General features: G+C 42.0%; 2 protein-coding genes across 3 annotated transcripts in view; both read left to right on the top strand.

Moving 5' to 3' along the window:
- Window positions 1-18856, top strand: part of ZSCAN25 (zinc finger and SCAN domain containing 25) — a 95401-nt gene extending 76545 nt beyond the window's left edge. Inside the window, exon 6 of the mRNA XM_053893807.1 lies at window positions 18702-18856. Within this exon, the coding sequence (XP_053749782.1) occupies window positions 18702-18856 (155 nt within the window). The remainder of the gene's footprint in view (window positions 1-18701) is intronic.
- Window positions 18857-18913: 57 nt separating this feature from the next.
- CYP3A131 (cytochrome P450 family 3 subfamily A member 131) overlaps window positions 18914-22007 on the top strand; it is a 46821-nt gene continuing 43727 nt past the window's right edge. For both annotated transcript variants that reach the window (XM_053893809.1, XM_019422666.2), the window contains exons 1-2: window positions 18914-19028; window positions 20907-21000. In XM_053893809.1, coding sequence (XP_053749784.1) covers window positions 18958-19028; window positions 20907-21000 — 165 coding nt within the window. In that variant the 5' untranslated portion in view covers window positions 18914-18957. The remainder of the gene's footprint in view (window positions 19029-20906; window positions 21001-22007) is intronic.

The following is a 22007-nucleotide window of genomic DNA, read 5'->3' as shown; positions in this document are numbered from 1 at the left end:
GCTGCTATAAACATTGGAGTGCATATATCTCTTCAAATCTGTATTTTTGTATCCTTTGGGCAAATACCTAATAGTGCAATTTCTGGATCAGAGGGTAGTTCTATTTTTAGTTTTTTAAAATTTTATTTAAATCCAAGTTAGTCAGCATATGGTGTAATAATGGTTTCAGAAGTAGAATTTAGTGATTCATCACTTACCTACAACACCCAGTGCTCAGCCCAACAAGTGCCCTCCTTAGTGTCTGTTACCCATTTAGCCCATCCCCCTACCCACCTTCCCTCCAGCAACCCTTAGTTTGTTCTATGTATTTAAGAGTGTCTTATGGTTTGCCTCCCTCTCTGTTTTCATCTTATTTTTCCTTCCCTTCCCCTATGCTCATCTGTTGTGTTTCTGAAATTCCACATATGAGTGAGATCATATGGTATTTGCCTTTCTCTGACTGACTTAGCTCAGCATAATACATTCTAGTTTTCTAGTTCCATCCACGTTGTTACAAATGGTAAGATTTCATTCTTTTAGATTGCTGAGCAATATTCTATCATATATATATATACACACACACACACATACATACACACACACATATACACATACATACATGCACCCCATCTTCTTTATTCATCGATGGACATTTGGGATCTTTCCATAATTTGGCTGTTGTTGATAGTGCTGCTATAAACAATGGGGTGCATGTACCCCTTCAAATCAGCATTTTTTATATTTATCATTTGGATAAATACCTAGTAGTGCAATTGCTGCATTGTAGGGTAGCTCTATTTTTAGTTTTTTGAAGAAACTCCATACCGTTCTCTAGAATGGTTGCACCAGTTTGCATTCCCACCAACAGTGCAAGAGGGTTCCCCTTTCTCCACATCCTCACCAACAACTGTTGTTTCTTGTGCTGTTAATTTCAGCAATTCTGACAGCTGTGAGGTGGCAATCTCATTGTGGTTTTGATTTGTATTTCCCTGATGATGAATGATGTTGAGAATATTTTCTTTTCTTTTTTTTTTAAATTAACATTTATTTATTTTGGGGAGAGAGAGAGAGAGACAAAGTGCAAGTGACGGAGAGGTAGAGAGAGGGAGACACAGAATCCAAAGCAGGCTCCAGGCTCTGAGCTGTCAGCACAGAGCCCGATGTGGGGCTTGAACTCATGAACTGTGACATCATGACCTGAGCTGAAGTCGGACGCTTAACTGACTGAGCCACCCAGACGCCCCTCTTTTCTTTTTTTTTAGTTTATTTATTTTTTGAAAGAGAGAGAGAGAGAGCAGGGAAGGGGCAGAGGGAGAGTATGAAAGAGAACCCCAAGCAGGCTCTGTGCTGTCAGCACACAGCCTGATGTGGGGCTTGATCTTATGAACTGTGAGATCATGACCTGAGCCCAAATCAAGAGTCGAACACTTAACCAACTGAGCCACCCAGGCACCCCAGAGCATCTTTTCATGTGGCTATTAGCCAACTGGATGTCTTCTTTGGAAAATGTTTATTTCTGTCTTCACTCATTTCTTACTTAACTGGGCCCTTTGTTTTTTGGGTGTTGAGTTTGATAAGTTCTTTATAGCTTTTGGATATTAACCCTTTATCAGATCTGTCATTTGCAAATATCTTCTCCCATTCTGTAGACTGCATTTTAGTTTTGTTGATTGTTACCTTTGCCGTGCAGAAGTGTTTTATCTTAATGAGGTCCCAATAGTTGATGTTTGCTCTTGTTTCCCTTACCTTTGGCAGCGTGTCTAGTAAGAAGTTGCTGTGGCTGAGGCCAAAGAGGTTGCTGCCTGTGTTCTCCAGGATTTTGATGGTTTCCTGTTTCACATTTAAGTCCTTCATGCCTTTTGAATTTATTTTTGTGTGTGATGAAAGAAAATGTTCTAGTTTCATTCTTTTGCATGTTGCTGTCCAGTTTAACCAACACTATTTGTTGAAGAGCCTGTCTTTTTTCCATTGGATATTTTTTCCTGCTTTATTAAAGATTAGTTGGCCATATAGTTGTGGGTCCATTTCTGGGTTCTCTATTCTGTTGCATTGATCTATGTATCTGTTTTTGTACCAGTACCATGTAGTTCTGATGACTACAACTTTGTAATATAGCTTGAAATTTGGAAACGTGATGCCTCCAGTTCTGTTCTTCTTTTACAGAATTGCTTTGGCTATTTGGAGTCTTTTGTAGTTCCATACAATTTTAGGATTGTTTGTTCTAGCTCTGCAAAAAATGCTCGTGGTACTTTGCATTAATATTTATTTTTAAAAACATTGTGTTAGAATATAATCTGATTGCATTAGAACATTTATCTGCTAAGATTTTTGGCAATTTGGGGGATGGAATGCCTTACTCTCCTCACCCTGGTCACAGCCCTGCCTAGAAGTCCCAACTGAATTTTATAAACACACTGTATGGGGAGAGAATGAGCTCTCCCTACTCCTGTTTTTGGTTTCTTTGGAATTTACCTCTTCTTGGCCTAGTATGCATTACCTTTAGGATAACTGTTTAAAGACAAAATCTGCCCAGACTAGAAGAAAGAGGATGAGAGAGATCTCAACCAAATAGGGCTTTAGATCCTATGGGGGTGGGGAAAAGTGGGTTGTGGTGGTCCTGCTCCTGGCGCTGTGTTTACATAACTGGACAGACACTGCAGGCTCCTAGTAGAACCCTGGAAATGAAGTCTCTAAACATTTATGACCTCAGTGGCTCCTCACAGACCAGGCAGTAAAAAGAGCCATTTAAACATAATTGATAAGAAGGAATAATGTAAACAGTTCATATCCAGTAAACTCCCAACTTTCTAATTATTTTGGCCATTAAAACTTGAACTCACATTTCTTCCTCTTGCTCAAAGAAAATACATTACCCAATCTGGGGTTACTCTATAACTCTTGTCCTCTCTCAGCCACGAGTTGAACTGTTTATGAGTTTATACTGAGTCAACATTTGTAGAGGACCTGTGAGGGTCAGGTATCTGGTTGGCCAAGGTCACATGTTCTCTTAGTTCAAAGCCACTTTGAACCAGACTTGCAGATCTAGGCCCCAAGTCCCTGCAGGTCATGCCCTGGGCCTGGTCTGGTCCTCCTTTTGGAAGGGACATAATTATTAACAGGTTAGTTAGGTAACTGAGGCTGAGGGTGTTTAAATAACTCACACAGGGCCTGAGTATCAGTCAATTCTGTGGATCCCTATTTGCTGACTGTTTACACAATAGGGAGCATGGATATCCCTGGAGTCTACCGAAAGTTCAGGGCCCACCTAGGCCAGGTTCCCTATTACACCCTTCCTTGTCCCTCTCTATCTCTAGCATGTTCTCTCAGAATCTTTTTTTATTTAAATTCCAGTTAGTTAACATACAGTGTAATATCAGTTTCAGATGTACGATTTAGTGATTCACACTTAAATATATCATGACAAATGCCCTTTTTAATCTCCATCACATATTTAACCCATTCCCTGCACTCACCTCCCCTCTGGTAACCATCAGTTTCTTCTCTATAGTTAAGAGTCTGTTTTATGGTTTGACTCTCTCTTTTTTTCCCCTATGATCATTTGTTTAGTTTCTTAAATTCCGCATATGAATGAAATCATCTATTTGTCTTTCTCTGACTTATTTCACTTAGCATAATGCTCTCTAGCTCATTGCAAATGGTAAGATTTCATTCTTTTTTGTGGCCAAATAATATTCCAATTTGTGTGTGTGTGTGTGTGTGTGTGTGTGTGTGTGTGTGTGTACCACCTCCTCTTCTTTACCCATTCATCAATCGATGGTTGATGGACATTTGGGTTCTTTCCATAATTTCTCTGTTGTAGATAATGCTGCTATAAACATAGGGGTGCACATATCCCTTTGAGTTAGTATTTTTGTATTCTTAAAAAAAATTTATTTTAATGTTTATTTTTGAAAGACAGAGTATGAGCAGGGAAGGGGCAGAGAGAGAGGGAGACACAGAAACCAAAGCAGGCTCCAGGCTCTGAGCTGTCAGCACAGAACCTGACACGGGGCTTTAACTCATGATCCCCGAGATCATGACCTGAGCTGAAGTTGGATGCTCAACTGACCGAGGCACCCAGGTGCCCCAGTACTTTTGTATTCTTTAGGTAATTGCTGGACCATAGGATAGTTCTAATTTTAACTTTATGAGGAAACTCCATACTGTTTTTCTTTTTTTTTTTCCAATATATGAAATTTATTGACAAATTGGTTTCCATACAACACCCAGTGCTCATCCCAAATGGTACCCTCCTCAACACCCAAGTGACTGCACCAGTTTGTGTTCCCACTGACATACGAGAGGGTTCCCCTTTCAGGGCATCTGGGTGGCTCACTAGGATGAATGTCCAACTCTTGATTTCGGCTTAGGTCATGATCTCACATTTGTGGGATAGAGCCCCATGTTGGGCTCTGTGATGACATTGTGGAGCCTGCTTGGAATTCTCCCTCTGCCTTTTTCTCTGCCCCTCCCCTGCTTGTGCTCCCTCCCCCAGTCTCAAAATAAATAAATATTTTTTTAAAAAAACATTCCCCATTCTCCATTCTCCACATCCTTGCCAACACCTTTTGTTTTTGTTTTTTTTTTTTTAACATTTTGCAATTGTTTTATTTAAATGATGACATATTTTTCCCCTTCATATTGATCTACCTTTCTTTCTTTTTTTTTTTTTTTTTTTAATATATGAAATTTACTGTCAAATTGGTTTCCATACAACACCCAGTGCTCATCCCAAAAGGTGCCCTCCTCAATACCCATCACCCACCCTGCCCTCCCTCCCCCCCCCATCAACCCTCAGTTTGTTCTCAGTTTTTAACAGTCTCTAATGCTTTGGCTCTCTCCCACTCTAACCTCTTTTTTTTTTTTTTTTTCCTTCCCCTCCCCCATGGGTTTCTGTTATGTTTCTCAGGATCCACATAAGAGTGAAACCATATGGTATCTGTCTTTCTCTGTATGGCTTATTTCACTTAGCATCACACTCTCCAGTTCCATCCATGTTGCTACAAAAGGCCATATTTCATTTTTTCTCATTGCCACGTAGTATTCCATTGTGTATATAAACCACAATTTCTTTATCCATTCATCAGTTGATGGACATTTAGGCTCTTTCCATAATTTGGCTATTGTTGAGAGTGCCGCTATAAACATTGGGGTACAGGTGCCCCTATGCATCAGTACTCCTGTATCCCTTGGATAAATTCCTAGCAGTGCTATTGCTGGGTCATAGGGTAGGTCTATTTTTAATTTTCTGAGGAACCTCCACACTGCTTTCCAGAGCGGCTGCACCAATTTGCATTCCCACCAACAGTGCAAGAGGGTTCCTGTTTCTCCACATCCTCTCCAGCATCTATAGTCTCCTGATTTCTTCATTTTGGCCACTCTGACTGGCGTGAGGTGGTATCTGAGTGTGGTTTTGATTTGTATTTCCCTGATAAGGAGCGACGTTGAACATCTTTTCATGTGCCTGTTGGCCATCCGGATGTCTTCTTTAGAGAAGTGTCTATTCATGTTTTCTGCCCATTTCTTCACTGGGTTATTTGTTTTTCGGGTGTGGAGTTTGATGAGCTCTTTATAGATTTTGGATACTAGCCCTTTGTCCGATGTGTCATTTGCAAATATCTTTTCCCATTCCGTTGGTTGCCTTTTAGTTTTGTTGGTTGTTTCCTTTGCTGTGCAGAAGCTTTTTATCTTCATAAGGTCCCAGTAATTCACTTTTGCTTTTAATTCCCTTGCCTTTGGGGATGTGCCGAGTAAGAGATTGCTACGGCTGAGGTCAGAGAGGTCTTTTCCTGCTTTCTCCTCTAAGGTTTTGATGGTTTCCTGTCTCACATTCAGGTCCTTTATCCATTTTGAGTTTATTTTTGTGAATGGTGTGAGAAAGTGGTCTAGTTTCAACCTTCTGCATGTTGCTGTCTAGTTCTCCCAGCACCATTTGTTAAAGAGACTGTCTTTTTTCCATTGGATGTTCTTTCCTGCTTTGTCAAAGATGAGTTGGCCATACGTTTGTGGGTCTAGTTCTGGGGTTTCTATTCTATTCCATTGGTCTATGTGTCTGTTTTTATGCCAATACCATGCTGTCTTGATGATGACAGCTTTGTAGTAGAGGCTAAAGTCTGGGATTGTGATGCCTCCTGCTTTGGTCTTCTTCTTCAAAATTACTTTGGCTATTCGGGGCCTTTTGTGGTTCCATATGAATTTTAGGATTGCTTGTTCTAGCTTCGAGAAGAATGCTGGTGCAATTTTGATTGGGATTGCATTGAATGTGTAGATAGCTTTGGGTAGTATTGACATTTTGACAATATTTATTCTTCCAATCCATGAGCAGGGAATGTCTTTCCATTTCTTTATATCTTCTTCAATTACCTGCATAAGCTTTCTATAGTTTTCAGCATACAGATCTTTTACATCTTTGGTTAGATTTATTCCTAGGTATTTTATGCTTCTTGGTGCAATTGTGAATGGGATCAGTTTCTTCATTTGTCTTTCTGTTGCTTCATTGTTAGTGTATAAGAATGCAACTGATTTCTGCACATTGATTTTGTATCCTGCAACTTTGCTGAATTCATGTATCAGTTCTAGCAGACTTTTGGTGGAGTCTATCGGATTTTCCATGTATAATATCATGTCATCTGCAAAAAGCGAAAGCTTGACTTCATCTTTGCCAATTTTGATGCCTTTGATTTCCTTTTGTTGTCTGATTGCTGATGCTAGAACTTCCAGCACTATATTAAACAGCAGCGGTGACAGTGGGCATCCCTGTCGTGTTCCTGATCTCAGGGAAAAAGCTCTCAGTTTTTCCCCGTTGAGGATGATGTTAGCTGTGGGCTTTTCATAAATGGCCTTTATGATCTTTAAGTATGTTCCTTCTATCCCGACTTTCTCAAGGGTTTTTATTAAGAAAGGGTGCTGGATTGTGTCAAAGGCCTTTTCTGCATCGATTGACAGGATCATATGGTTCTTCTCTTTTTTTTTGTTAATGTGATGTATCACGTTGATCGATTTGCGAATGTTGAACCAGCCCTGCATCCCAGGAATGAATCCCACTTGATCATGGTGAATAATTCTTTTTATATGCTGTTGAATTCGATTTGCTAGTATCTTATTAAGAATTTTTGCATCCATATTCATCAGGGATATTGGCCTGTAGTTCTCTTTTTTTACTGGGTCTCTGTCTGGTTTAGGAATCAAAGTAATACTGGCTTCATAGAATGAGTCTGGAAGTTTTCCTTCCCTTTCTATTTCTTGGAATAGCTTGAGAAGGATAGGTATTATCTCTGCTTTAAATGTCTGGTAGAACTCCCCTGGGAAGCCATCTGGTCCTGGACTCTTATTTGTTGGGAGATTTTTGATAACCGATTCAATTTCTTCGCTGGTTATGGGTCTGTTCAAGCTTTCTATTTCCTCCTGATTGAGTTTTGGAAGAGTGTGGGTGTTTAGAAATTTGTCCATTTCTTCCAGGTTGTCCAATTTGCTGGCATATAATTTTTCATAGTATTCCCTGATAATTGTTTGTATCTCTGAGGGATTGGTTGTAATCATTCCATTTTCATTCATGATTTTATCTGTTTGGGTCATCTCCCTTTTCTTTTTGAGAAGCCTGGCTAGAGGTTTGTCAATTTTGTTTATTTTTTCAAAAAACCAACTCTTGGTTTCGTTGATCTGCTCTACAGTTTTTTTAGATTCTATATTGTTTATTTCTGCTCTGATCTTTATGATTTCTCTTCTTCTGCTGGGTTTAGGCTGCCTTTGCTGTTCTGCTTCTATTTCCTTTAGGTGTGCTGTTAGATTTTGTATTTGGGATTTTTCTTGTTTCTTGAGATAGGCCTGGATTGCAATGTATTTTCCTCTCAGGACTGCCTTCGCTGCATCCCAAAGCGTTTGGATTGTTGTATTTTCATTTTCGTTTGTTTCCATATATGTTTTAATTTCTTCTCTAATTGCCTGGTTGACCCACTCATTCGTTAGTAGGGTGTTCTTTAACCTCCATGCTTTTGGAGGTTTTCCAGACTTTTTCCTGTGGTTGATTTCAAGCTTCATAGCATTGTGGTCTGAAAGTATGCATGGTATAATTTCAATTCTTGTAAACTTATGAAGGGCTGTTTTGTGACCCAGTATATGATCTATCTTGGAGAATGTTCCATGTGCACTCGAGAAGAAAGTATATTCTGTTGCTTTGGGATGCAGAGTTCTAAATATATCTGTCAAGTCCATCTGATCCAATGTATCATTCAGGGCCCTTGTTTCTTTATTGACTGTGTGTCTAGATGATCTATCCATTTCTGTAAGTGGGGTGTTAAAGTCCCCTGCAATGACCACATTCTTATCAATAAGGTTGCTTATGTTTATGAGTAATTGTTTTATATATCTGGGGGCTCGGGTATTTGGCGCATAGACATTTATAATAGTTAGCTCTTCCTGGTGGATAGACCCTGTGATTATTATATAATGCCCTTCTTCATCTCTTGTTACAGCCTTTAATTTAAAGTCTAGTTTGTCTGATATAAGTATGGCTACTCCAGCTTTCTTTTGGCTTCCAGGAGCATGATAAATAGTTCTCCATCCCCTCACTCTCAATCTAAAGGTGTCCTCAGATCTAAAATGAGTCTCTTGTAGACAGCAAATAGATGGGTCTTGTTTTTTTATCCATTCTGATACCCTATGTCTTTTAGTTGGCGCATTTAATCCATTTACATTCAGTGTTATTATAGAAAGATATGGGTTTAGAGTCATTGTGATGTCTGTATGTTTTATGCTTGTAGTGATGTCTCTGGTACTTTGTCTCACAGGATCCCCCTTAGGATCTCTTGTAGGGCTGGTTTCGTGGTGACAAATTCCTTCAGTTTTTGTTTGTTTGGGAAGACCTTTATCTCTCCTTCTATTCTAAATGACAGACTTGCTGGATAAAGGATTCTCAGCTGCATATTTTTTCTGTTTAGCACACTGTAGATATCATGCCAAGCCTTTCTGGCCTGCCAAGTTTCAAAGGAGAGATCAGTCACGAGTCTTATAGGTCTCCCTTTATATGTGAGGGCACGTTTATCCCTTGCTGCTTTCAGAATTTTCTCTTTATCCTTGTATTTTGCCAGTTTCACTATGATATGTCGTGCAGAAGATCGATTCAAGTTACGTCTGAAGGGAGTTCTCTGTGCCTCTTGGATTTCAATGCCTTTTTCCTTCCCCAGTTCAGGGAAGTTCTCAGCTATAATTTGTTCAAGTACCCCTTCAGCACCCTTCCCTCTCTCTTCCTCCTCTGGGATACCAATTATGCGTATATTATTTTTTTTTTAGTGTATCACTTAGTTCTCTAATTTTCCCCTCATACTCCTGGATTTTTTTATCTCTCTTTCTTTCAGCTTCCTCTTTCTCCATAACTTTATCTTCTAGTTCACCTATTCTCTCCTCTGCCTCTTCAAGCCGAGCCATCGTGGATTCCATTTTGTTTTGCAATTCGTTTAAAGCGTTTTTCAACTCCTCGTGACTGTTCCTTAGTCCCTCGATCTTTGTGGCAAGAGATTCTCTGCTGTCCTGTATACTGTTTTCAAGCCCAGCGATTAATTTTATGACTATTATTCTAAATTCACTTTCTGTTATATTATTTAAATCCTTTTTGATCAGTTCATTAGCTGTTGTTATTTCCTGGAGATTCTTCTGAGGGGAATTCTTCCGTTTGGTCATTTTGGAGAGTCCCTGGTGTGGTGAGGACCTGCAGGGCACTTCCCCTGTGCTGTGGTGTATAACTGGAGTTAGTGGGCGGGGCCGCAGTCCGACCCGATGTCTGCCCCCAGCCCACCGCTGGGGCCACAGTCAGACTGGTGTGTGCCTTCTCTTCCCCTCTCCTAGGGGCGGGATTCACTGTGGGGTGGCGTGTCCCGTCTGGGCTACTTGCACACTGCCAGGCTTGTGTTGCTGGGGATCTGGCGTATTAGCTGGGGTGGGTAGGCAAGGTGCACGGGGGCTGGAGGGGCAGGCTTAGCTCGCTTCTCCTTAGGTGATCCACTTCAGGAGGAGCCCTGTGGCAGCGGGAGGGAGTCAGATCCGCTGCCGGAGGTTTGGCTCCGCAGAAGCAAAGAGTTGGGTGTTTGCGCGGAGCAAGTTCCCTGGCAGGAACTGGTTCCCTTTGGGATTTTGGCTGGGGGATGGGCGGGGGAGATGGCGCTGGCGCCTTTGTTCCCCGCCAAGCTGAGCTCTGCCGTCCGGGGGCTCAGCAGCTCTCCCTCCCTTTGTCCTCCAGCCTTCCCGCTTTCCGAGCAGAGCTGTTAACTTATGACCTCCCAGACGCTAAGTCGCGCTTGCTGTCGGAACACAGTCTGTCCGGCCCCTCCGCTTTTGCCAGCCAGACTCGGGGGCTCCGCTTGGCCGGCGAGCCGCCCCTCCGCCCCGGCTCCCTCCCGCCAGTCCGTGGAGCGCGCACCGCCTCGCCGCCCTTCCTACCCTCTTCCGTGGGCCTCTAGTCTGCGCTTGACTCCGGAGACTCCCTTCTGCTAATCCTCTGGCGGTTTTCTGGGTTCTTTAGGCAGGTGTAGGTGGAATCTAAGTGATCGGCGGGACGCGCTGTGAGCCCCGCGTCCTCCTACGCCGCCATCTTCCGGAACCCCCCCAACACCTTTTGTTTTTTGTGTTGTTAATTTAGACAACACAAAATGTGAGGTATCTCATTGTAGTTTTGATTTGTATTTCCCTGATGATGAGTGATATTGAACATCTTTTTCTGTTAGCCATCTGTATGTCTTCTTTGGAAAGTATCTATTCATGTGTTCTGCCCATTTTTAATTGGATTATTTGTTTTGGGGGCATGGCATTTTACAAGTTCTTTATATATTTTGGATGCTATTTTCTCTCATATTCTTAACCATTTTGGTTGCACAAAGTTGAGATCCCAGAAATTTTACACTTGATTAAACACTAGTGTGGTAGAGCCCCTCCTTAAGGAATGTGGTGAAAACCTCAAGACATGGGAGGGCAACCTGGCTATGTGTGCATATGTGACTCTGTAACATAGACCGCCCAATCAGGCTGTATGTCTGTATGTTACCATTTATGGGAGACAAAGACATAGAAATTGTGTAAAAGACTACACCCTACTGTGCTCGGGGCTCAGTTTTTCGGGTATGATCCCACTGAGCCTGTGCTGGCAGGAAGAACTTTGCTTCCTGGAAAGAAAAGCCTCAGTGTCACAATTCTTGGTCCTGTTACACTAGGATAGCTATAAAAATAAAAAAGGGGAGTGCCGGGGTGGCTCAGTCAGTTGAGCATCCAACTCTTCGTTTCACCTCAGGTCATGATCTCATGGTTTGTGGGATGGAGCACCATGTGGGTCTCTGTGCTGAGCATGGAACCTGCTTGGGATTCTCTCTCTCCCTCTCCCCCTTTCCCTTGCTCTCTCTCTCTCTAAAATTAAAAAAAAAGTTAATAAAAATAAAAAAATAAAAAAGGAAAATAGCAAGTATTGGTGAGGTTGTGGACAAAATGAACCCTCATACATCATTGGTGGGAACATAAGATGGTGTAGCCACTGTGGAATACAGTTTGGCAGTTCCTCAGAAAGTTAAACACAGAACTACTATATGACCCACCAATTCTACTCCTAGTTAAAAACCTAAGAAAATTGACAAGTTTCTCAAAGAAACATATCTACCTGTATGTTCATAGCAGCACTATTCACAAGAGCCAAAAGGTGGAAACAATGGAAATTAATGGATGAATGTGATGCAGGCTGGTTGGCTCGGTGGTTTCTGCACAGGACCAGCCAAGAGGGTCCTTGGCTTTGCTCAGGATGGAAATCAAACTTCAAGCCAAGAGGAAGTGAGAGCAGAGTTTATAAAAGACATAGAGTATAGTTACAGACAGAGTGGCCTAGAGACTCAGAAAGGAAAGAAGAGTGAGGCTCCTCTTTGCTTGGGGTCTGGGGTTTTATTGAGTATGGTGGTCCGATGCTGGAGTCTTCTTAGTAATCCAGGAACAAAGACGGGTGTCCTCCATAACTCACTGATACCCTGGAGCCAGGATTTTTGGTGAGTCAGTGGTCTTGGAAAACATTTATGATAACCCCACCCAGTCACTCCTTAGATATTATCTGTTGTGCTGGAAGACTCCAAGGAAATCATTAACTTCATGACCTTTACAAGGAGGACATTATCTGTTCTATAAGGCAGGCATATGTAAGATGGGGTCTAGATCCTAGCAGGAACAGAAGCAGGAAAAGGAGCCAAAAAGCAGTTTTTCATGGGGTCCTGTTAGTTTCCTGGTTTCAAATAGGTAAACAAATTGTGGTATATATGGTGAGAAATTGACATGATGAGTCATTTGAAAATGGAGCTGAAGCAGGCACTGCAGAGAAACTGCCTAACCAGCATAGTTTGAACTGGGCCAAAACCTCTGGACCAGGAAAAATGGCAGGTTTTTTTTAAATTTTATTTTTTTATTTTTTAAGATTTACATCCAAATTAGTTAGCATATAGTGCAACAATGATTTCAGGAGTAGATTCCTTAATGCCCCTTACCCATTTAGCTGATCCCCTCCCCACAATCCTTCCAGTGACCCTCAGTTTGTTCTCCATATTTATGAGTCTCTTCTGTTTTGTCCCCCTCCCTGTTTTTATGTTATTTTTGTTTCCCTGCACTTATGTTCATCTGTTTTGTCTCTTAAAGTCCTCATATGAGTAAAGTCATATGGTTTTTGTCTTTCTCTGACTAATTTCACTTAGCATAATACCCTCCAGTTCCATTCACGTAGTTGCAAATGGCAAGATTTCATTCTTTTTGATTGCCAAGTAATACTCCTTTGTATATATAGACCACATTTTCTTTACCCATTCATCCGCTGATGGACATTTGGGCTCTTTCCATACTTTGGCTATTGTTGACAGTGCTGCTATAAACATGGGGGTGCATGTGTCCCTTCGAAACAGCACACCTGTATTCCGTGGATAAATGCCTACTAGTGCAGTTGCTGGGTCGTAGGGTAGTTCTATTTTTAGTTTTTTGAGGAACCCCCATACTGTTTTCCAGAGTAGCTGCACCAGCTTGCATTCCCACCAACAATGCAAAAGAGATCCTCTTTCTCTGCATCCTCCTCAGCATCTGTTGTTGCCTGAGTTGTTAATGTTAGCCATCCTGACAGGTGTAAAGTGGTATCTCATTGTGGTTTTGATTTGTATTTCCCTGATGATGAGTGATGTGGAGCATTTTTTCATGTGTCGGTTGGCCATCTGGATGTCTTCTTTGGAGAAGTGTCTATTCGTGTCTTTTGCCCATTTCTTCACTGGATTATTTGTTTTTTGGGTGTTGAGTTTGATAAGTTCTTTATAGATTTTGGATACTAACCCTTTATCTGATATGTCATTTGCAAATATCTTCTCCCATTCTGTCAGTTGCTTTTAGTTTTGCTGATTGTTTCCTTCACTGTGCAGAAGGTTTTTATTTTGATGAGGTCCCAGTAGTTCATTTTTGCTTTTGTTTCCCTTGCCTCTGAAGATGTGTTGAGTAAGAAGTTGCTGTGGCCAAGGTCAAAGAGGTTTTTGCCTGCTTTCTCCTGGAGGATTTTGATGGCATCCTGTCTTACATTTAGGTCTTTCACCCATTTTGAATTTATTATTGTGTATGATGTAAGAAAGTGGTCCAGGTTCATTCTTCTTCATGTTGCTCTCCAGTTTTCCTAGCACCACTTACTGAAGAGACTGTCTTTATTCCATTGGATATTCTTTCCTGCTTTGTCAGAGATGACTTGGCCATATGTTTGTGGGTCCATTTCTGGGTTCTCTATTCTGTACCATTGATCTGAGTGTCTGTTCTTGTGGTAGTACCATACTGTCTTGATGACTACAGCTTTGTAGTACAGCTTGAAGTCTGGATTGTGATAAAATGCCAGTTGTTTTAAGCAATTGCTTAAGAAGTCAAAGGGATTGCAAGACTGATAGTTATGAACTTTCTGAAGATAAAACCATCAGTCAGTCAATATATAACTCAAAGTAGCCTAGCTTGTAAAACCCCCTAGAAAACTTTTTTTCCCCTTCAACTCATAAAATTGACCCCTTCTCTTTTCTCATAAAGCCCCCTTGCTTTCATCCTAAAGTGGGACTATGTTTGGGTTTCTACCTGAATCTGCTCTCCCTAAATTGCAGTTATCTTATCTCAAATAAACTCTGGTTTGCCTTTCACTGTGACTTGTTATTTTTAGGTTGGCAGTATATATCATAGGATGTGATTCAGCCATGAAAGGGATGAAGTACTGATACGTGCCTGAGCAGGAAGGAGTCTCATCCTCAGTAAAAGAAGTGCTCAAAAGAAACAGGACCCAATGGAGTCACTCATGTTAAACCCCACCAAGACTTAATACCAAATCCAATTGTAGTTTCTGCCTCTCCCAGGAGTGGAATTTTACACCAGTCGGTCTGGAATTTCCTGATCAGCACTGGTGAGGCCATCTGCCTGATAAAACTTCCTGCCTTCCCTTAAGGGAAGGTAACTTTGCCTAAAATAATACACTATTTTTTTAATGTTTATTTTTGAGAGAGAGAGAGCAAGAGAGAGTGAGTGCACAAGCGGGGAAGGGGCAGAGAGAGAGGGAGACACAGAATCTGAAGCAGGCTCCAGGTTCTGAGCTGTCAGCACAAAGCCTGATGTGGGTCTTGAACCCACGAATCGTGAGATCATGACCTGAGCCAAAGTTGGAAGCTCAATTGACTGAGCCACCCAGGCGCCCCTAAAATAACACACTCTTAACTTCCTGTCCCACATCCTTCTGTCTGAAAAATCCTTCCATTTCATATAGCTCCTGGAAGTTTACTTCTGTTTATTAAATGGGATGCTGCTGATTTGTGAATTGTTGAATAAAGCCAATTAGATCTTTAAATTTAAGTTAATAGGGGCCACATATTACATGACTCCATTTGTATGAAACCTTTAGTGTGGGCAAATCCGTAAAGACAGAATGTAGATCCATGGTTGCCAGGGGTGAGGAAAGGAGAAAGTGGGAGAATCTGCTTAATGGGCACAGGATTTTATTTTGGAGTAATAGAAATGCTTTCAGAACTAGATAGAGGTAGTTGTTGTACAGCATTGTGAATGTACTGTTAAAAAAATGAAATTCAACTGAGTAAATTTGAAAATCTCATTGGCTTTATTAAGCAATTCATGAATCTTCAGGCAACATCCTATCTAGCAAGTAGAGAGATTCTTTGAGGAGTTGTACAACATGGAAGATTTTTATAGGCAGGAGGTGGGCAAGGAAGTTATTAGCAAAAGAAAAGTTTGTTTCAGCAAGGTCATCCAACCTAGGGGAAAGGGCAGGGTCTTATTAGGTAGATTATCTCATCTTCCTCTGGGGATTCTAGAGGGGCCCATGTGACAGATTACCTCACTGGTGCTGACCAGAAGATTCCTGACTGACTGGTTAAGACAACGTTGCTTGGAGAGGTTGAAATTGCAGTTAAGATACATATTAAGCCCTGGTTTGGTGTCTTGGCCTAGCATAAATGACTCCATCTTGGGCTTGTGGTTTTTCCCTTAAGCAGTACTAGTGACACTGAATTGTTCACTTTAAAATGGTTAATTTTACATTATATGACTTCTACTTCAACAAATGTTTTGAAACCAAGAAATTACCCTAACAAGTGTAAGAAAGGTCACTGTGGTACCTGCCAAGCCCAGTGGCTTTTTCCTGAGGTCCTGCCCAGTCTCCAGCCCCCTGCTGACCAGAGTAGGACTTAGCCCTGGCCCTGAAAGCAAAGAATGCTTACCTGGGGCTGTGGTGTGATTAATTCCTTATTAGCAGCCATAAAAGTCAGCTTGATTTAGACACTGTACCTTGCAACCAAGAAATGACAAACATACTCAGCAATGATAATGATGGTAAGCTGGCCATTATAAAAGCCTGAAATGCCCTCTCTTTTCTTTCTCTGACCAAATACTTATCTGTCCCTGGTACAACATGTGCCACCTCCTCTGGGAACCCACTCCCTTCCTGCCCACCCCCTACTCCCGCCCCTGCCCCACATCCCACTTGTCTCTGCCTTCCCCAAGCTCCTGATGCCTTCTTTTGGAAGTGTCTGACTACAGTGGAGTACCCCACCTAGGGCCTTTGCGTAAGTGCCCTTTGTAATAGTCTTGTTCACACTTTGCCCCCATGGTGTGTCATAGCACTAGGTAGAATGAAGACTGATTCAGACTGATAGAGAGGTCTCCATGGCCCTGAGAATAACTACATGACCAACCAAAATTGGCTGGAGCTCGAGAGTAGGGTGCACTTGGTGAGGCAGGGTGTCTGGAAAAAATCAGTGAGCTTGGCAGCTACTCATGTATCTTTTGGAATTCCTTGGAACAACAGGCAAAAATGTTTGATGAGTGTTTATTTTCTAGGGAGATACGTCATTACTTTCATCTGATTATCAGAGAAGCCTGTGTTCTAACGAAAGATCAAGAACTCCAGCTTGTAAACCTAGATGATCTTGGCCAAAGGATTGGCCCTCTCCTCTGGTCCTCTCCTTTCCCCTCTGCCCATTGCTAGTCAGTTCAGGAAGTTTTACAAGGCAGAAAAAATATTTAATTTTTTCAGTAATTTTTGAACTGTTTACCATGGGATCCCCAGTCTGGGTTCTTGACAAAAACAAGTACTGATGTTTTTCCCATTTGCAGCAAAAAGTTAATTGATGAGATTTTCTTTATTTAAAAACAGTTACTATTTTTGAAAAGGCTGTATGTGCATAAAGTAAAACATTAAAGTGGTATAAGAAGAAAGTGCTTTTATACTATGAAGAGTGATATTTTCTGTAGGTTTTTTGGGAGATACTTTAATCATGTTAAGAAAGTTCCCTATTAGTACTTTAAAACTTTTTTTATATTATAAATGGGAGTTGAGTATTATCAAATACTTTCTCTAAAACTATTTTGATGATAAGACTTTTCTTATTTAATTTGTTAATGTGGAAACTGATATTTCTATTTTTCTCTATTAGCCACCCTTGAGTTTCAGGGTCAAATCCAACTTGGTCACAGTGTATTAAGTTTGCTGGCCAAGGGTCAGGCCAGTTAGGAGATCAACTATTGGGAGCAACTGATAGATGACCCATGAGCTGGACCCAGGCAATTGGAGGCTACTCACCCTCTCCTCTGTCCTTGGAATGTGTATTTTTCTGTTTTCCCCATTCCCAGAAATAGTCCCAAAGACACAGCCTTGACATAGTGATGTGGTACTGAGTCTATCTGGACCATACACATGACTGAACCCATCATAGCTGAGCATGGGTTTTTGAGGCAGATCAAAGAGTATTAGTTCCCACAGAGGTCTGGTTTCCAAGTAAAATAAAAAAAGCTTTGTGTTTAGGTGGAACTTTGTGTTAGGTAAGGCTTTGTGTTTATTAGCTTTATCAGGCATCAAGAGCATTAAGTTTTATCAAGCATCTAGAATTAGCAGATGACATGAATCTTTCCTTGTTTGCACATATTCTATGTACCTCTCTGCTGGGGAACATAGAAAGGGACATCCCACCCAACAATATTCTTAGTACCATCTTGACTAGCATCTGTTTTTCCTATTGAGATGAGGCAGAGTCCTGTGACCTGGAAGACAGAGAAGGCAGGTGCTTTCCATGGGTCTCCATCGATTAGGAACAGAATTATAACCAATTTGTTGTGGGTCTCATTATTTCCCGTAGTGACCCTTATTAGGGAAGGGCAAACGTTGATTATCAGTACGGTAGAGTGCAGAAGACTTTTCAGTCTCTATGTTCGCTTATTTACAATATATTCTTGTGATCAATAACTGTTGGGAAGCTAATTGCAGTCACTGAGTCTCAGTATCTATGAATGCAAACTGGAGATAATAGCATGACCCTTTGGAATGATGCCCAGTGAAGGCACCAAAAGGGGGAAGAAATATTTCAGAATTCCTGGGACTTTCTCTTCTACTTTTCCTGAGGATCATCTTCCAGCTCCCCATGTCTGTCCTGTGTTGGTATTCCAGCTTGGAGCCACTTCTTTCTTAATTACCTTTTTGTAGGGCTCCATTGTCTCAGAGAATCCAGAGGTATGCCACGCAGTCAATCCATGGTTTCTCAGGACACGCAGACAAAGAACATGGGTCAGATTGATGTTAATGAGCCAGTGTAATTTCTAGATGCCCTGTTTTCGATTTCTCCCATTAGGTATCTAGCATGGTCACTAACGATCCTCCCAGAAAGGATATACTGGAAGCCCAGTAATTTAACCTCTACCAACTCAACTCCATCAACCTTTCTGAATGCCCCCTGAGCATATAGCGCTTTGTTGGAGACTAAGGACATAATTTTTATGACTATTTTGACTGTGCCTGTGAGAAACTTTCTATCTGTAAGGCAAATAGGGGTGGAGACCAATGAGAGGGGTGGAGAGGACAGAGAACAAGAAAAGAACTTGGGCTCATAAGACAGAAATTTCCCAGAGAAGGAAGTGGTTATATCTGTTCAAGGAGATTGGTGAGGAAAAACCCCAAAATAGGGGCTTCTGTCGCAGCTGGATTTGAGGAGGAGTAAGATCCTTCTAGGATACACAGGGACATTTCTAGGCAGAGGAAACTACATGAGTAAACATGAGTAGACCCAGGTTGTTTGAAGGATTTCAAGTATTTTGGAGTGCAGGCAGCCATGAGGACAAGGACAGGTTAGAGACTTAAGAACAGTGACTTTACCTGAGTTTCTCAAACCTTTGAGATTACTGATAACACTGAGTTGTTTATTGATTTCTCGCAGAATATGAACTCAAAGGTCAAACTGGGAGTGTCCATGACGCTTTGCCAACACTTCGTGGGTGGGGAGGCACCTTCAGGTGGAGCACAGGTAGCTGTTATACCAGCTGGGGCTCCAGTCCCACCCCCTCTTCAGTATATACATTCCAGCCTCACTGAATCACTGCTGGTGGGAAGGAAAGCTCCACACGCACAGGCCAGCAAAGACTGGCTCACACTGCTGAAAGAGAGTAGAGGAGATTCACAGAGGGAAAGTGGCCATGGACCTGATCCCAAGCTTTTCCACAGAAACCTGGCTTCTCCTGGCTACCAGCCTGGTGCTTCTCTATCTGTGAGTAACTGTTCAGGCTCATCGCCTCTGGAACCTTGCTAATCAGCAACCTCTACCCCTTTTTCTTGTCTGTTCTGTGGATGAAGAGTTAACAAAAGGAAGTTCCTGAAGTGTTGGGTGCTTCAAACAAGCTAGAAACACATAAGGGGTTATTATTGATGTCCCTCAGATCTGCGGAAGGAGTACCCCCATGCCCCAACTCCAATTTCTGTAGTTAGGAGGGCTGAGAGATATTATTTGCTCCTGGCGATGATCTTCTGATTCAGCCCCTGTTGGGACCTAGACCCATCAAGCAGAATTCACCAGAGACAGATTAAAATCAATAGGCCCCTGTGCTCAGGGTCCTCATCCCCATCTCAAGATCTGGGGATTCTGGAGGCAGAGGACTGACTTGGGTCTTGTCTCATTATATTCACCTTCCTGCTCTGTGTCTGCTAAGGACACATGTAAAAGGATTGGGCCTGTGTCTCTCACGTGGCTCCTGCTCCCCTCCCTCTTACCACCAAGCATCATGTACACAAGTGCACCCAGACTTCCAGGGTGGCTGGACATGCCTCACCTTCCTCTTCAGAGTGGACTCTTCCCTCTTTTCTGTGCCCCTCTCCTGGCCACTCCCCGACCTTGTAATATGCAGAACTCCTTACCCTAAATGAGTACCTTTAGAGCTGAAGAGACTTGGCAGAAATCTTGAAATTTTATTCATTTCAGGTTTTCCTTCTAGTGTCTGGGATGTTTAGCATCAGTATAGAGATTTCTTCCTCCCTCAATATGAAATCTGCCAGCAGGCTGCAAAGACATAGCCCTGAAAGCAAATTTGGATATTAAATATGTTTTTTCCCTCTATGTTACAGTACAGGAGGAAAATCAAAGTCATTAGCAGAGGAATTCCTTTCAGTGGTGGGTTTCCCAGTATCCTGGAACAGGTTGGGAAAGGACTTAGTTTCCAACTTCAGTCCCCCTTCTCTGCAGCTCAAGAGAACCAGAATGTCTGACAACAGAGACTTACGTGGAGCTGAAAGCATCCCACTTTTCTATGAGGCCAGTTGAGGCTGGGATACAGTTTTAATTGTACAGAAATAAGAACACTGGTTGCTCCAGGCCTCTATAAAGATAGATTCAAGTAGGATCAGACCCCAGGGGCCCCTGAGTGGCCCCACTGGTTGAGTGTCCAACTATGATTTGCGCTCAGGTCATGATCCCATGGTCATGGGATAGAGTCCTGCATTGGGCTCTGTACCGAGTGTAAGATTCTCTCTCTTTCTCTCCCTCTCTTCCTTGCTCATGCTTTCTCTCTCTCTCAAAAAGAAAAACACAAAACAAAAAAGGACCCCAGACCCCAAATAGCAACAGGGACTACAAGGAAGGAAAAGAAGAAAGGTCTCTGAGCAAACTGTTAAGAACATTTTGATATAGACTCTCAGTAACCCTCTGTTACTGAGTGGATATAATTAAGCAAACTCTCATCATTGGAGCAGAAAAAATTTTTTCTCTTCCTTCCTAGAATGACAATCTCTAAAATCATGGAAGAGTCATTTACTAAATAGGCATGAATGAATTTCCTGGAAGAATTCAGCATGAACTTTTCAGGAGATCTCAAGTATGGAAACATTTTTCAAGTGTTCAGTCTAGGATTGGGACTGTTAAATTTTCAGCTGCTCTTAGCTAATCATCATCATTATTATTACTGTTTGGGGTCTACAGTGGAGAAGGGAAAGGAGATGATGAATGAATGTAACAATTGCCATTGAAATTGACGTTATTATTTCTTCCCTACGTGTTACCTCCTCTCTTACCTGTTCTGGTTCTGCATCAGTGATGGGCCAGTCCCTGCACCTCTTCCACCATCCCTGTGACTAGGCTTTCTCTTTAACTTTATAGATATGGGACCCACACACATGGACTTTTTAAGAAGCTGGGAATTCCTGGGCCAAAACCTCTGCCTTTTGTGGGAACTGCTCTGGGGTACCGTCAGGTGGGTGTTGTTTGAGCTCCCAGCTCCCTCTTTTGCTTCTTATGGTTGCAAATTCCAGCTTAGTTCCATATTAAAAATACTCCTCAGCAGGAAGTTCTTAGGTTTCAGCAGGAAGTTCTTAGGTTTCAGACTTTCCAGAAATGGTGTCATAGTCTCCACCCAGCATATGGCCAGGTGCACCCCAGGGCTCTCTCTTGTCTGTTCTTAGGAGCCTCAGGTTTCCCCTGCGCTGGCAGTCCAGATCTCTGGCTGATGCAGCACAGGACTTGCTATTCCAACTTGGAGCATCGTGAAGAGTTCTTTGGCAGGTGCAGTTTCCCATGAAGGCATAATTGTACTTGTTATTAGTTGAAAAGTGTCAAGGGGTTCCCTGGTGGCGACTCATTAGGCTCTGTATGCTAGAGTCAGACTTTCCTGTTCATAGCATGAGCTCTGAGTAGCCTTTTGGTTTTCCTGGATGGCTCTGGAACTTCAGTTTATGGGCAGCTCCAGATTCACCTTTGGGGAGTTTGCACATACTTGAATTCTCCTAAGAATTGCCAACCCCCTGCAGTTATTTTAATGACTCTAACCCATCATTTGCTAATGGTGACAGCTTTTGGGATTTGAGTAGTTGAACCAGAACTTTCTGTTTTACTTCTCTTCCTTCAAAGGAGATACCCTATGGGTGAGTCTGAGCAGGGAGGGGGTCTAACTGAGGCAAGACGTTGCTTGTCTATTGACTTCAGATTTTAACCTCCAAATGAATTGCGTGTGTGTGTGTGTGTGTGTGTGTGTGTGTGGGTGGGTGGGTGTGGGTGTGGGTGTGGGTGTTTTATTTTTCACACAAAGGTAGAACCACTCATACAAAATCACTAGAAAAGAGTTGTTTTGACAAAACTATTAAAGATTTAAAGTAACTGAATGGAATGTACTAGCAGACACACAGACTGAATGTTGAGGAGCCATATGGTTAATCCAGCTCTGATGCCTCATCCCAGGCCTGGCTCCTGAACAGAAGGTAGAAG

This window comes from Panthera pardus, unplaced genomic scaffold, assembly GCF_024362965.1.
Source record: "Panthera pardus isolate Hobbes unplaced genomic scaffold, ASM2436296v1 HiC_scaffold_4, whole genome shotgun sequence".
Classification (NCBI taxonomy): domain Eukaryota; kingdom Metazoa; phylum Chordata; class Mammalia; order Carnivora; family Felidae; genus Panthera; species Panthera pardus.
This window is presented reverse-complemented; position numbering and strand designations above follow the sequence as displayed.